Below are 12,843 nucleotides of genomic sequence, written 5' to 3'. Positions count from 1 at the left end.
CTGGGCCAGCTTTCCCATGGTTCTGGATGATAGCTGTTTTGTCTTATAGTTGGTATTTTCAATGTTGTTGTGGGAGGCAGCATGCACAGGTCTGTACCTTACACCACCATCTTGGTTCTCGGTGATGCTATTCTTGGTAGTCAATGTGCTATTGATAAACTCTCCAAAGGCAGAATTTTGAATTACTGATTTAATTATTTAATAGTTTACAGGATTATTGAGGTTATATTATTTCTTTTTTTATTGAGTTTTGCTAATTTATATTTTTGTGGAATTTTCCACTTGATGTAAGTTTTCTAATATAGTGACATAAAATTATAATGATTCCCTATTATCTTTCTAATCTTTTTGATGAAGGTCCCAATTTTTGTTGTTAATACTCTTTATCTATCTCTTTTTCTTAGTTTTACAGCTAGTTTATTTCATTTCATTATTTCAAAGAACCGATTATGTTGATCAAACTATTTTATTTTTTTCTTCAGTTTCATTAAATTCTTCTCATATCTTTACTATTTCCTTCTTTTTACCTTCTAAGATTTTTTCTGTCTTTTTTTTCTAACTTAAAATTTTTTTATTAATATGAACATTTAAAGATATACATTTTCCTAGTCCTTTTTGTGTGTGTGTGTATATAGTACTAAAATTGGCTCTTGGTATTCTCAAAGTGGAAAACAAGTTCTCATTCGTGGCTCAGTGGTTGAGCATCAACCTGTGCACCAGGAAGTCAATTTGATTCCCAGTCAGGGCACATGCCCAGGTTGCTGGCTCAATCCCCAGCCAATCAATGATTCTCTCTCATCATTGATGTTTCTATCTCTCTCTCCCTCTTTCTTCCTCTCTGAAATCAATAAAAACATTTTTTTTAAAAAAAAGATCTCATTCTGACTTCTAAATTAGTGCTCACCATGTCAAAAATATTATTTTGATATGTAAATGGGAAAATCATACTTACCAGTGTTGTTTTAATATCATCTTGTCTCATATAGGATTCACCTTTATTTGATCTCATTAAACAAGCAAAGGACCGAGAAGGACCAGGTGACCACCTTGAATCTGCTTGTACTCTCAACCTTCCTCTCCAGAATAATCATACTGCAGCAGATATGTAAGTAGAATATATGTTGTGCTATCTATTCGACCTACAAATGGATTTGAGCATAGTATAATGTGAGATACTATATAGTAAAGCTGCAGGGAATAGAATTTTTGAATAAGACATTCTTGCTTTCAAGAAGAAGGAATATAGAATGCATGACTCGAGTAAAGGTCATGTAATTAAAGTGGTACAAAATGCAACTGAAATCACTCAGGTTTGGTGTAATGAGGGCAGTTTTCATGGCAGAGATACCAATTTAATAGGCCTTAGAGATGGAATAGGATTTCAACATGTAAACTGGAGAGGATGGAGGAGACAGAAAAGTGTTCTAAGAGTCAGAAATGGTATGAATTCCAAAGCTTAATAGCCAGGAAAGCAGGAAACATTTTATAGGGAGTTGAGATCAGTGCATTTGGAGTGAAGTGTGGGATAGGCACAGGGACTAGTGTGATGTATGAGATTAAAACAGCTGATTAGTGTATGATAATGGTGGAAGAAGAAAGCAATAGCTAACATTTACTGAGGGTTCACTATGTGCTGAACAGTTGCCTAAGTACTTCAGATTCTTTCTTTTTTTCCCATTTAATCTTCCTAACAGCCCTGTAAGGTAGCAGATACTGCTATCAGCCTCAGTTACCTATAAAATAGAGCAATAAGGTAACTTGCCAAAAGTCCACAGAAATCAAACCCAAGTAATCTGACTCCAAAGCCCATGTTCTTAAACATTCTAGATGCGCTGCTTTTCATAGAAATGTACCTAATGTTATGTTTCTGTTGAGTTCTGTGTAGGCATTGATATTACAGTGTTCCCCGATTAGCGCAGGCACTGTTTTCCAGAGATGTCGTTTCCCTGCTAGCTTGTATTTCTAGCATGTGGAGCCTCGCCTACACATATAAATTTGTTTGCTAGGCAATATATTAATATAAGTAAGTCAAGCCTTATCTTTTTCTTTCATATAACAAAGCAGTTGTCAAGAATTGTTCTAGGCAGTAGGAATACAGAGGTGAATAAGGTGGACTAGGTCCTTCCCCTCATAGAGTTTACATTCTGGAGGAAGGAAATAGACAGTGAACATGTCAGCTAATACATGGGATGATTTTTGAGTACAGTAAGTTCTGTAATGAAAATAATAAGAGCATGATGAAATTTTAAAAAAAATGAGAGAGGGATAGAATGTTTAGGGAAACTTTCTCTGATGAAGTTTGACCTGAGACTCAAGGACAAGTGGATGCTGGCCAGGCAAAAATCTGCATGGTGTGCAATCCAGACAGAGCAGACAGCAAGTGCAGTGGCCCTAGAGCAGATCAAACTTAGCTGGTCTGAGGAACAGAAAGAAATCTCAGTGTGGCTGGAGTAAAGTGAGCAAGAGGAGGCTAGTACAAGACAAGGTTGTGCTAAACTGGGGCTATGTTCCCATAGGAAGGAGTTTGGATTTTGAAGGGCAATGGGAAAGCATTAAAGTTTTAAGCAGGGTTATAGCTTGCTATACTTTTTTTTTCACAGGGCCACTTTCTGGCTGCTGTTTAAAGTACTGTTAGGGTTAGAGGAGGGGAAGAAACAGGGCAAGGAAGAAAGTAGAAAGACTAGAAATAACTCCTAGTTTCTGACTTAAGAAACTGGATGTAATGCAGAGCCATTTATTGAGATGGGAGAAACAGGGGGAAGAAATCAAGAACTCCACTTTGAGATTCAAGTAGTGAAGTCCAGTACGTAATTGAATATTTGCACCTAGAACTCAAAGGGGACTAAATTCTAGCCAAGTTCAGTCATTCTACAATATTTGACAAACTAGAGGCCCAGTGCACGAATTGGTGCACATGTGAGGTTCCTCAGCCTGGCCAGCAATCAGGGCAATCGGGCCAGCTGGGGGGAGGGGCCGCGGGAGGTTGGCCGGGAGAGGTTGGCTGTGGAAGCGCACAGACCACCAGGGGCAGCTCCTGCATTGAGCGTCTGCCCCCTGGTGGTCAGTGCACATCATAGCGACCGGTTACTCAGTCGCTTAGGCTTTTATATATATACTAGAGGCCCGGTGCACAAAAATTTGTGCACTCGGGGGAGTCCCTCAGCCCAGCCTATGCCCTCTTGCAGTCTGGGACCCCTTGGAGGATGTCCACCTGCTGACTTAGGCCTGCTCCCTGGGGGATCGGGCCAAAGCTGGCAGTCAGACATTCCTCTGGCAGCCCGGCAGCTCTCGGGGGATGTCCACTTGCCAGCAGGGAGCAGACCTAAGCTGCAGTCGGACGTCCTTAGTGCTGCTGAGAGGGCAGGAGAGGCTCCCGCCACCACTGCTGTGCTGGCAGCCATCAGCCTGGCTTGTGGCTGAGCAGAGCTCCCCCTGTGGGAGCACACTGACCACCAGAGGGCAGCTCCTGCATTGAGCATCTGCCCCGTGGTGGTCAGTGTGTGTCGTAGTGACCAGTCATTCCCAGTCTTTGTGCTGTTAGGGTCAATTTGCATATTACCCTTTTATTATATAGACTAGTAGCCCGATACATGAAATTCATGGAAGCGGGGATGTGGGTGTCCCTCAGCCCAGCCTGCACCCTCTCCAATCTGGGAACCCTCGGGGGATGTCCAACTGCTGGTTTAGGCCTGATCCCTGTGGGCCTGACGACCTGTTCACCCCCAACTGCACCCCCTGCTGGCCTTCTCGACCCCAACTGCCCTCCCTTGCCGGCCTGATCACCCCCAACCGGCCCCCACTGCCAGCTTACTTGCCCCCAACTAGCCCCCCCTTGCTGGCCTGATTGCCCCCAACTGCCCTCCCCTGCTGGCCACATGGCCTCCAACTGCCCTCCCCAGCCGGCCTCATGGCCCCCAACTGCCCTCCCTGCCTAGTCTCCTGGAAGGTCTCCTGGTCTAATTAGCATATTACCCTTTTATTAGTATACACTAGAGGCCTTATGCACAAAAATTTGTTCATTCGGGGCGAGGGGGGTTCCCTCAGCCTGGCCTATGCCCTCTTGCAGTCTGGGACCCCTCGGGAGATAATGACCTGCTGGCTTAGGCCTGCTCCTGGGTGGCAGAGGGCAGGCCCAATCCCTAGGTGCAGCCCCTGGTCGGGCTCAGGGTAGGGCCGATTGGGGGGTTGGGGCACCGCCCCCTGTCACACTCAAGGCAGGGTCAATGGGGAGGTTGCGGCACCACCCCCTGTCACGCACAGAGCAGGGCCCATCATGGGGGTTGGGGCTCCGTACCCTGTCATGCACAGAGCAGGGCCCATCAGGGAGTTGGGGAGCTCCCCCCTGTCACTCACAGAGCAGAGCCGATAGGGGAGTTGGGGCACCGGCCTCTGTCACACACAGAGCATGGCGGATCAGGGCGTTGGAGCGCCGCCCTCTATCACCCACAGAGCAAGGCCGATCAGGGGGTTGGGGTGCTGCCACTCTCACACTCAGGGCAGGGCCAATGGGGAGGTTATGGCTCTACCCCATCACACACACAGCAGGGCCGATCAGGGGGTTGGGGCGCTGCCCCCATCACACACAGAGCAGGGCCAATCAGGGGGTTGGCGAACTGCACCTTGTCACACACAAACCCGCAGGGCAATCAGGGGTTGGGGAGCTCCCCCTATCAGGCACAGAGCAGGGCTGATCAGGGGGTTCGGGCGCCTTCCCCTGTCACGAACAGAGCAGGGCAGATAGGGAGGTTGTGGCCCCGCCCCCTGTCACACACAGAGCCACAGGGCGATCAGGGGGTTTGGGTGCTGCCCAATGTCACACTGATCCCGGTGCCAGGAGGCCTCTTGGCTCCGCTGATCCCGGTGCTGGGAGGCATAATGCCCTTTTACTATATAGGATACAGGCCTGGTGCATGGGTGGGGCCGGCTGGTTTGCCCTGAAGGGTGTCCTGGATCAGGGTAGGGGTCCCCATTGGGGTGCCTGGCCAGTCTGGGTGAGGGGATGATGGCTGCTTGCAGCTGGTCACACACCCTTCAGGGTGGGGGTCCCCACTGGGGTGCCTGGCCAGTCTGGGTGAGGGGCTGAGGGCTGTTTTCAGGCTGGCCGGTCACTGAAGCTCCCAACCGCTCCTTTTTTCTTTTTTTTTTATTCTGGGCCAGCTTTACCTTGAGGCTTGGCTCCAGCTCTTAGGCCTCCGCTGCTGAAAGCAGGTTTCTGGCCTTTGTTTACCTTCTGTATTTGAAACAATGTTGCGATCCTGCTGGCTTAAGCCCAGGGGACTAAAGCAGGTTTCTGGGGTTTTGTTTATCTTCTATATTTGTAACATATTTGCTTAGAGTTACAGCTCAGAGGCTGGCAGCGGCAGGTGGGGAACTTTGGAGTCCTCCGTCACTGAAGCAAGCAAGCCTCATGTTCGCTTTAAGCTGCCTGGCTGCCGGCCACCATCTTGGCTGGCAGTTAATTTGCATATTGCCCTGATTAGCCAATGGGAAGGGTAGCAGTCATACGCTAATTACCACGTTTCTCTTTTATTAGATAGGACTAGAGGCCCGGTACACAAAAATTTGTGCACTTGGGGAGGAGAGGGGCCCCTCAGCCCGGCCTGTGCCCTCTCGCAGTCTGGGACCCCTCGGGAGATAACGACCTGCTGGCTTAGGCCTGATCCCGCGTGGCAGAGGGCACGCCCAATCCCTAGGTGCAGCCCCTGGTTGGGCTCAGAGCAGGGCTGATTGGGGAGTTGGGGCGCCGCCCCCTGTTATACAGAGCAGGGCGATCAGGAGGTTGTGATGCCACCCTCAGTCATGCTCAGGGTAGGGCCAATTGGGGGATTGGGGCACCATCCCCTGTCACACTCAAGGCAGGGTCGATGGGGAGGTTGCAGTGCCACCCCCCTGTCATGCACAGAGCAGGGCCAATCAGGGGGTTGGGGCATTTCCCCCTGTCACTCACAGAGCAGGGCCCATCAGGGGGGTTGGGGCTCTGTACCCTGTCATGCACAGAGCAGGGCCGATCAGGGGGTTGGAGTGCCGCCACTCTTACACTCAGGGCAGGGCCGATGGGGAGGTTATGGCTCTACCCCATCACACACAGAGCAGGGCCCGTGGGGGGGGGGGGGTTGGGGCACCGCACCCTGTTACACACAGAGCAGGGCCAAGCAGGGGGTTGGGGCGCTGCACCCTGTCACACACAGAGCCGCAGGGCGATCAGGGGGTTTGGGCGCTGCCCCCTGTCACGCTGATCCCGGTGCCGGGAGGCTTCGCGGCTCAACTGATCCTGGTGCTGGGAGGCATATTACCCTTTTACTATATTGGGTAGAGGCCTGGTGCATGGGTGGGTGCCAGCTGGTTTGCCCTGAAGGGTGTCCTGGATCAGGGTGGGGGTCCCCACTGTGGTGCCTGGCCATCCTGGGTGACGGGATGATGGCTGTCTGCAGCTGGTCACACATCCTTCAGGGTGGGGGTCCCCACTGGGGTGCCTGGCCAGCCTGGGTGAGGGGATGATGGCTGTTTGCAGCTGGTCACACACCCTTCAGGGTGGGGGTCCCCACTGGGGTGCCTGGCCAGTCTGGGTGAGGAGCTGAGGGCTGTTTTCAGGCTGGGGGTGACTGAAGCTCCCAACCGCTCCTTTTTTTCTTTTTCTTTTTTTAATTCTGGGCCAGCTTTAGCTTTGAGGCTTGGCTCCAGCTCTTAGGCCTCCGCTGCTGAAAGTAGGTTTCTGGCCTTTGCTTACAATGTTGTGATCCTGTTGGCTGAAGCCCGGCAGGTTTCCTGGGTTTTGTTTAGCTTCTATGTTTGTTACATAGTTGCTTGCAGCTCAGAGGCCTGCAGCGGCAGGCGGGGAACGTTGGAGTCCTCCGTAGATGAAGCAAGCAAGCCTCATGTTAGTTTCAAGCTGCCTGGCTGCCGGCCGCCATCTTGGCTGACAGTTAATTTGCATATTGCCCTCATTAGCCAATGGGAAGGGTAGCGATCGTACACCAATTACCATGTTTCTCTTTTATTAGATAGGATTATTAGTATAGACTAGAGGCCCAGTGCACAAATTCGTGCATGGATGGGGCCCCTTGGGGTGGCTGTGGGGATCAGGCCAAAGCCCACAGTCCAATGCTACCTGCAGCTCCTACCTGTCACTCCCACTCATCCCAGCCCCACTGTGCCTGCAGCAGGCTTGTGCCCAATCAGTTTCAATCGGGAGAGGCTCGCGCCACTAAAGCAGTGCTCGCCAGCCATGAGCCCTGCATCTGACACCCTCCTGAGGGGAGTGGCCTGCAGGATCAGGCCAAAACTGGATCGCCAACATCCCCCAAGGGGTCCTGGATTGTGAGAGGGTGCAGGCCAGGCTGAGGGACCCCACCGGTGCACAATTGTGGCCAGGGAGGGACGTGGGAGGTTGGCCAGCTGGGGAGGGACCACAGTAGGGCTCCAGCACGTGTCCAGCCCATCTTGCTCAGTCCCGATTGGCTGGACCCCAGCAGCAAGCTAACCCACCGGTCAGAGCATCTGCTCCCTGGTGGTCAGTGCACATGGTAGCAACCGGTTGACTGTCTGCTTCCTGATGGCCAGTGCACATCATAGTGAGCAGTTGAGCAGCCTTAGCATATAATTAGCATATTACTCTTTGATTGGTTGAACGGCTGACTGGATGACCAGACACAGCATATTAGGCTATTATATAGGATAGTGAATTGAAGGGAATCCAACATTGATAATAGACTAGATCTGGTACTTATGAAATCATTATGATGGTGATTCCCTTTTCCTAGTGTATTAGTATATTGCATGCAGTAGAAACATCCATGATAAAGTACAAATCCTACTTCCTGCTCAGAATTATTTCTTAGCTACTAATGTAAAATTAGAAAGTAGACTTGGATTATCCTGTTAAATAAATAGCAATACATCAGTAGAATGTCAGAAATTGAGATTTGCCCTAGCCAGTTTTGCTTAGTGGATAGAGCATCGGCCTGTGGACCAAAGGGTCCTGGGTTTGATTTCGGTCAAGGGCACGTACCTTGGTTGCAGGCTCTTCCCCAGCCAGGGCCCTGGTTGGGGCTCGTGCAGGAGGCAACCAGTTGATGTGTTTCTCTCACATCACTGTTTCTGTCTTTTCCTCCCTTTTCCACTCTCTAAAAATCAATGGAAAAATATCCTCACGTGAGGAGTAACAAAAACATAAAAAGAAAAAGAAATTGAGATTTATGTTTGACATACAGGATGGGGGAAATTAGGTTTATAGTTGTGAGTACACGAAACACAAGTTTATTCTTGTATTATTATTTACTTACTATTATTTTATTTTCCATGCAAACAACTATAAGCTTACTCTTGCTCCATCCTGTATTTAGCATACAGGTGTAAATCTGCCTTGATAATTTTATCTAAAGTATTAATTCATAGAAATCTGTATTAAATAATTTAGATGGGTGTATATATGTGTACAGATATGAACCACACTTATTAATGAGACATTTTTTAAGAGGAAAGAAAAATGACAATACTATTTTAGTATAATAACTTGTTATTTTAAGCTGGCGTCATTTTATGATCTCAATTCCACTATCATTATTAAAATTGAACATGTATACTATGTATTTTTTTTCAATATGGCAGTAATTACCTGGAAAAGCCATTTATTAAAGAGTTAGAAATGATAATGACAAACTTAATTTGCCTATTAAGCTATATTTTTCATCATATATTTAAGTAGCCTGCTCAAGGAATAACAGAACAACAGAATAAATATACAAGGTGTGTTTGGATGCATGTGTACAACTGTGTGTGTGTGCGTGTGTGTGTGTGTGTGTGTGTATGTGTGTGTGTGAAAGAGAGAGAGAGAGAGAGAAGGAGGGAGGGAAGGTGGGAGAGGGGTGAGGGAGAGAGAGAGGTTTTTTGCAAACATATATGAAGACTTTTCCTTTGAATATATCTAGGTATCTTTCTCCTGTAAGATCCCCAAAGAAAAAAGGGTCAACTACACGTGTAAATTCTACTGCAAATGCAGAGGCACAAGCAACCTCAGCCTTCCAGACTCAGAAGCCATTGAAATCTACCTCCCTCGCACTCTTTTACAAAAAAGGTTAGTAGATGATTACTTTCAAGAGCATGGACTCTGAAACCAGCCTGAGTAGGTTCAAATCATGGTTATTCTGCTTACTAGGTGTGACCTTGGGCACACTTAACATCTCTATGCCTCAGTTTCCTCATCTGTAACATACAAATGATAAGCTACCTTATAATTATAATAATTTACCTTATAGGTTTTTTGAGAGAATTAAATGAATTAATACATAAAATGTTTGCAGCGGTGCCTAGCACATAGTAAGCACTCAGAAAAATGTTATTGTTGCTGCTATTGTTATGATTTCAAATTTATGTCTGGAAATACTTGCTCCTGATATTGCTTTTGCTGTTCAGTTGTGCATGTTCAGGTGTTCAGATGTATATGAGAGTACACAATGTGCTGTGCCCTCGTATAGGCACATTTCCTAATAACCAGCTTGAATAGCACTCTGATCATGTGTGTATGCTAGTACAGGGAGGTTGGTTTGTATGTCTGTGCATGTGTTTATACACACAAGTGTACACACCCTTGAGGCTCTTTAAAGGAAAGTGAAAGGCCAGATTTCTCTGTGTTAAATATTTTTTTCTGATTTATTAAAGTCAGAAATATTGTAGGACAGCCCTTACAAATGCAGTGGTTCCAAAGTGTAGCCCCCAACCAGCAGAGTCCAACTTACCTAGAAAGTTGTAGAAATTAAAATAAACTACTTAATCAGAAACTCTAGGATGAAGCAAAAAAAAAAACAAAACCTTGTTTTAACAAGCACTCTTGGCAAGTCTGATGCACACTAAAGTTTGAGAACCACTGGGATAAATTGTTAACTAAAATATTCTGATTACCTTATGCAAGTCTTTTAATGGTACATTTAAAACCAAGGGTATTCATATTTAAAGTAGATGGAGGAAAATTCAATTTTGTGGATTTCTTTTCTCCAACCCTGTATTCCAGTAGTATTTTTAATACAGTAATCTCTAAATAAAGTTTATATCACAGTCATGTTACCACTTAGTAGTACAAGTCTACCATTTTTTCAACAGAGTATGCTCCATTGGCATTTTATAGATAAATACACTTTGTATTTGTGTTTAGGATTGGAAAATTTAAGACACTGAAAATTCATTTTTTAAAACAATCTTCCCTTTTGAATACCGATAGAATTTTTAACATCTCTGCTGAGTGGTTACCAACAGAACTGAAACAAACCCTATGTGGTTTGTCTAATTTCATATTTTATGATCTTCTTTCTTTTACCTTCCACTCTGTCTCAGTTTTATGCTGTAATAATCAACTCAGCAAGTATTATTTTACCTAGCACTATGCTAAGACTAGGAATCATTTATTCATAAGGGAAAGAGTGGTAGAAGTATAGATATTATTAAAATTCCATTTAACAGCATATGGTTATAGCCATTTAATGTTTTTTAAAAAATCCACTGATAATTCAAGATGAACACTAAACATAACTAATTCCCCTTTTCTCTTCAAGTGTATCGACTAGCATATCTTCGCCTAAACACTCTATGTGCACGTCTTCTGTCTGACCACCCAGAACTAGAACACATCATCTGGACCCTTTTCCAGCACACACTACAAAATGAGTATGAACTCATGAGAGACAGGCATTTGGATCAGGTAAGAAAAGAATGCACTTCACCTTCCCTTCTCCTACATATTTGTTAACTATGTACTGATTTCTTAAGATCATTTTCAAATAGCTAGATCAGTTTAGTAGACTTAATATATATTTACTTATTGGCTAGCATTTACATTTTTCCTGTAATTCTTACAAATTAGAGCTTGAGAGTATTTCAGTAACTTCGCTTGCTTAATGACATGAAAGATCTTATATGTAAAAGTCACTGAAGAAACTGTTTATCATAGGTTTTTCTGTGTTGTGATAAGCTAGATTTCATTTTATTGTAGAATAAAGCAGGAGACTTAAGAACCAATTGATCTAAAACAGTACCTATTGATTGAATGAATGAATGAACTAACAAACAACTGGGTTGATTTACAGAGAACAATCTCATATTTCCCTTTTTCTTTTATGTAAACAGGATAATAATATTTTGGGGTAACAGCTTTATTGAGATTAAGTCATATACCATACAAATTACCCATCTATACTAATAAAAGACAAAGATGCAAATTGACCATCCCTCCGCAATGCCCACCAGCCATGCCCACCAGCCAATCAGGAGTGAGTATGCAAATTAACCTGCCAAAGATAACAGGTTAATTTGCATATGCAGGTGTCAAGAGCCCTGGGAGGCAACGGCGGCCATGGGCTCCCGGGACCATCACCGGCCCCGGGAGGCGAAGCCGGCCATGCCTAGCCATGCCCACAGGCTCCTGAGACCTTCGCCAGTGGAGAGCAGAGAGGGAGAGTGGGTGGAGAGTGGGAGGTATGGAAGACTTGGCAGAACAGGAGCCGCTGGATATAGAGCAGAGCAAGAGAGAGGGTGGCTTGGAGGGCGTGGCTCCCTCTGTCACCCCAACTTACTCATCACAGCTGTGGAAACTGATGGCAGGGAGGAGGAAGTCCCACCCCCACAGAATTAGCCAGAATCAGCCGTTGGTCAGACAACTCTCAGCAGCCTAACAGCCAGGACTCTCATTCACCTGCATCTCAGACCGTGGCAGCAGAGAGGTGGGACTATGTCTAAAGAACAACTGTTGATGCAACGTAGCTCTGCAGCCGAAAGATTCCATCGTTATCGTCAGAAAATGTCTGAAGAGCAATGTGCGACTGATCTTGAAAGAAGGCGGCACCTGTGACAGAATGTATCTGAAGACCAGCTATTGGAAAAATGTTACTCTGATGCCGAAAAACACTGGCATCATCGACAGAAAGTGTCTAAAAACCAACGTGCCTTTGAAGTAGAAAGAAGGTGGTGGCAACGACAGAGTATGTCTAGAGAACAGTCATCAACAAGTACTACAAATTCTGGTAGGATCTGCCTTCTCAGCGAAAATGGAGTACATGAGGATGCAATTCTTGAACATAGTTGTGGTGGAATGACTGTTCAATGTGAATTTTGCCTGTCACTAAATTTCTCGGATGAGAAACCATCCAATGGGAAATTTACTCGATGTAGCAAAGGCAAAGTCTGTCCAAATGATATACATTTTTTATACTACCCAGCATATTTAAAAAGATTAATGACAAACGAAGATTCTGACAGTAAAAAATTTCATGGAAAATATTCGTTCCATAAATAGTTCTTTTGCTTTTGCTTCCATGGGTGCAAATATTGCATTGCCATCAGGATATGGGCCATACTGTTTCGGAATAAACGGACAAGTTTATCAACGTACTGGAACTTTGCATCCTTCGGATGGTGTTTCTTGGAAGTTTGCTCAACTCTGTATTTTGGATACAGCCAAAGCTACAAGTAAAGGACTAGCAATGGCCAGAAAACCAGGGCTGCTCAGAAAGACTCATGATCAACAACAACAATCTCCTACATGAAATAAATGAATTAATAAAATCATACAAGATGCTACATGAGATAGAAAAGGAAACCCAGTCTGAAGCAGCAGCAAAAGGTATTGCTCCCACAGAAGTAACAATGGCAATTAAATACGATCATAACAGTGACCCAGGTAGATAAAATTCTCCCCGTGTAACCGAGGTTGCTGTCATATTCAGAAACGAAGATGGAGAACCTCCTTTTGAAAGGGACTTGCTCATTCATCATAAACCAGATCCCAATAATCCAAATGCCACTAAAATGAAACAAATCAATATCTTGTTTCTTACATTAGATGCAATGACATATCCT

The 12,843-nt window shown here is 45.5% G+C and overlaps 1 protein-coding gene across 12 annotated transcripts in view; it reads left to right on the top strand.

The window, feature by feature from the left end:
* Nucleotides 1-12,843, top strand: part of RB1 (RB transcriptional corepressor 1) — a 212,614-nt gene that overhangs the window by 176,657 nt on the left and 23,114 nt on the right. For all 12 annotated transcript variants that reach the window (XM_059684618.1, XM_059684628.1, XM_059684629.1 and 9 more), the window contains 3 exons: nucleotides 987-1,105; nucleotides 8,928-9,073; nucleotides 10,545-10,690. In XM_059684618.1, the coding sequence (XP_059540601.1) occupies nucleotides 987-1,105; nucleotides 8,928-9,073; nucleotides 10,545-10,690 (411 nt within the window). The remainder of the gene's footprint in view (nucleotides 1-986; nucleotides 1,106-8,927; nucleotides 9,074-10,544; nucleotides 10,691-12,843) is intronic.

Source organism: Myotis daubentonii, chromosome 2, assembly GCF_963259705.1.
Source record: "Myotis daubentonii chromosome 2, mMyoDau2.1, whole genome shotgun sequence".
Lineage (NCBI taxonomy): Eukaryota > Metazoa > Chordata > Mammalia > Chiroptera > Vespertilionidae > Myotis > Myotis daubentonii.
This window is presented reverse-complemented; position numbering and strand designations above follow the sequence as displayed.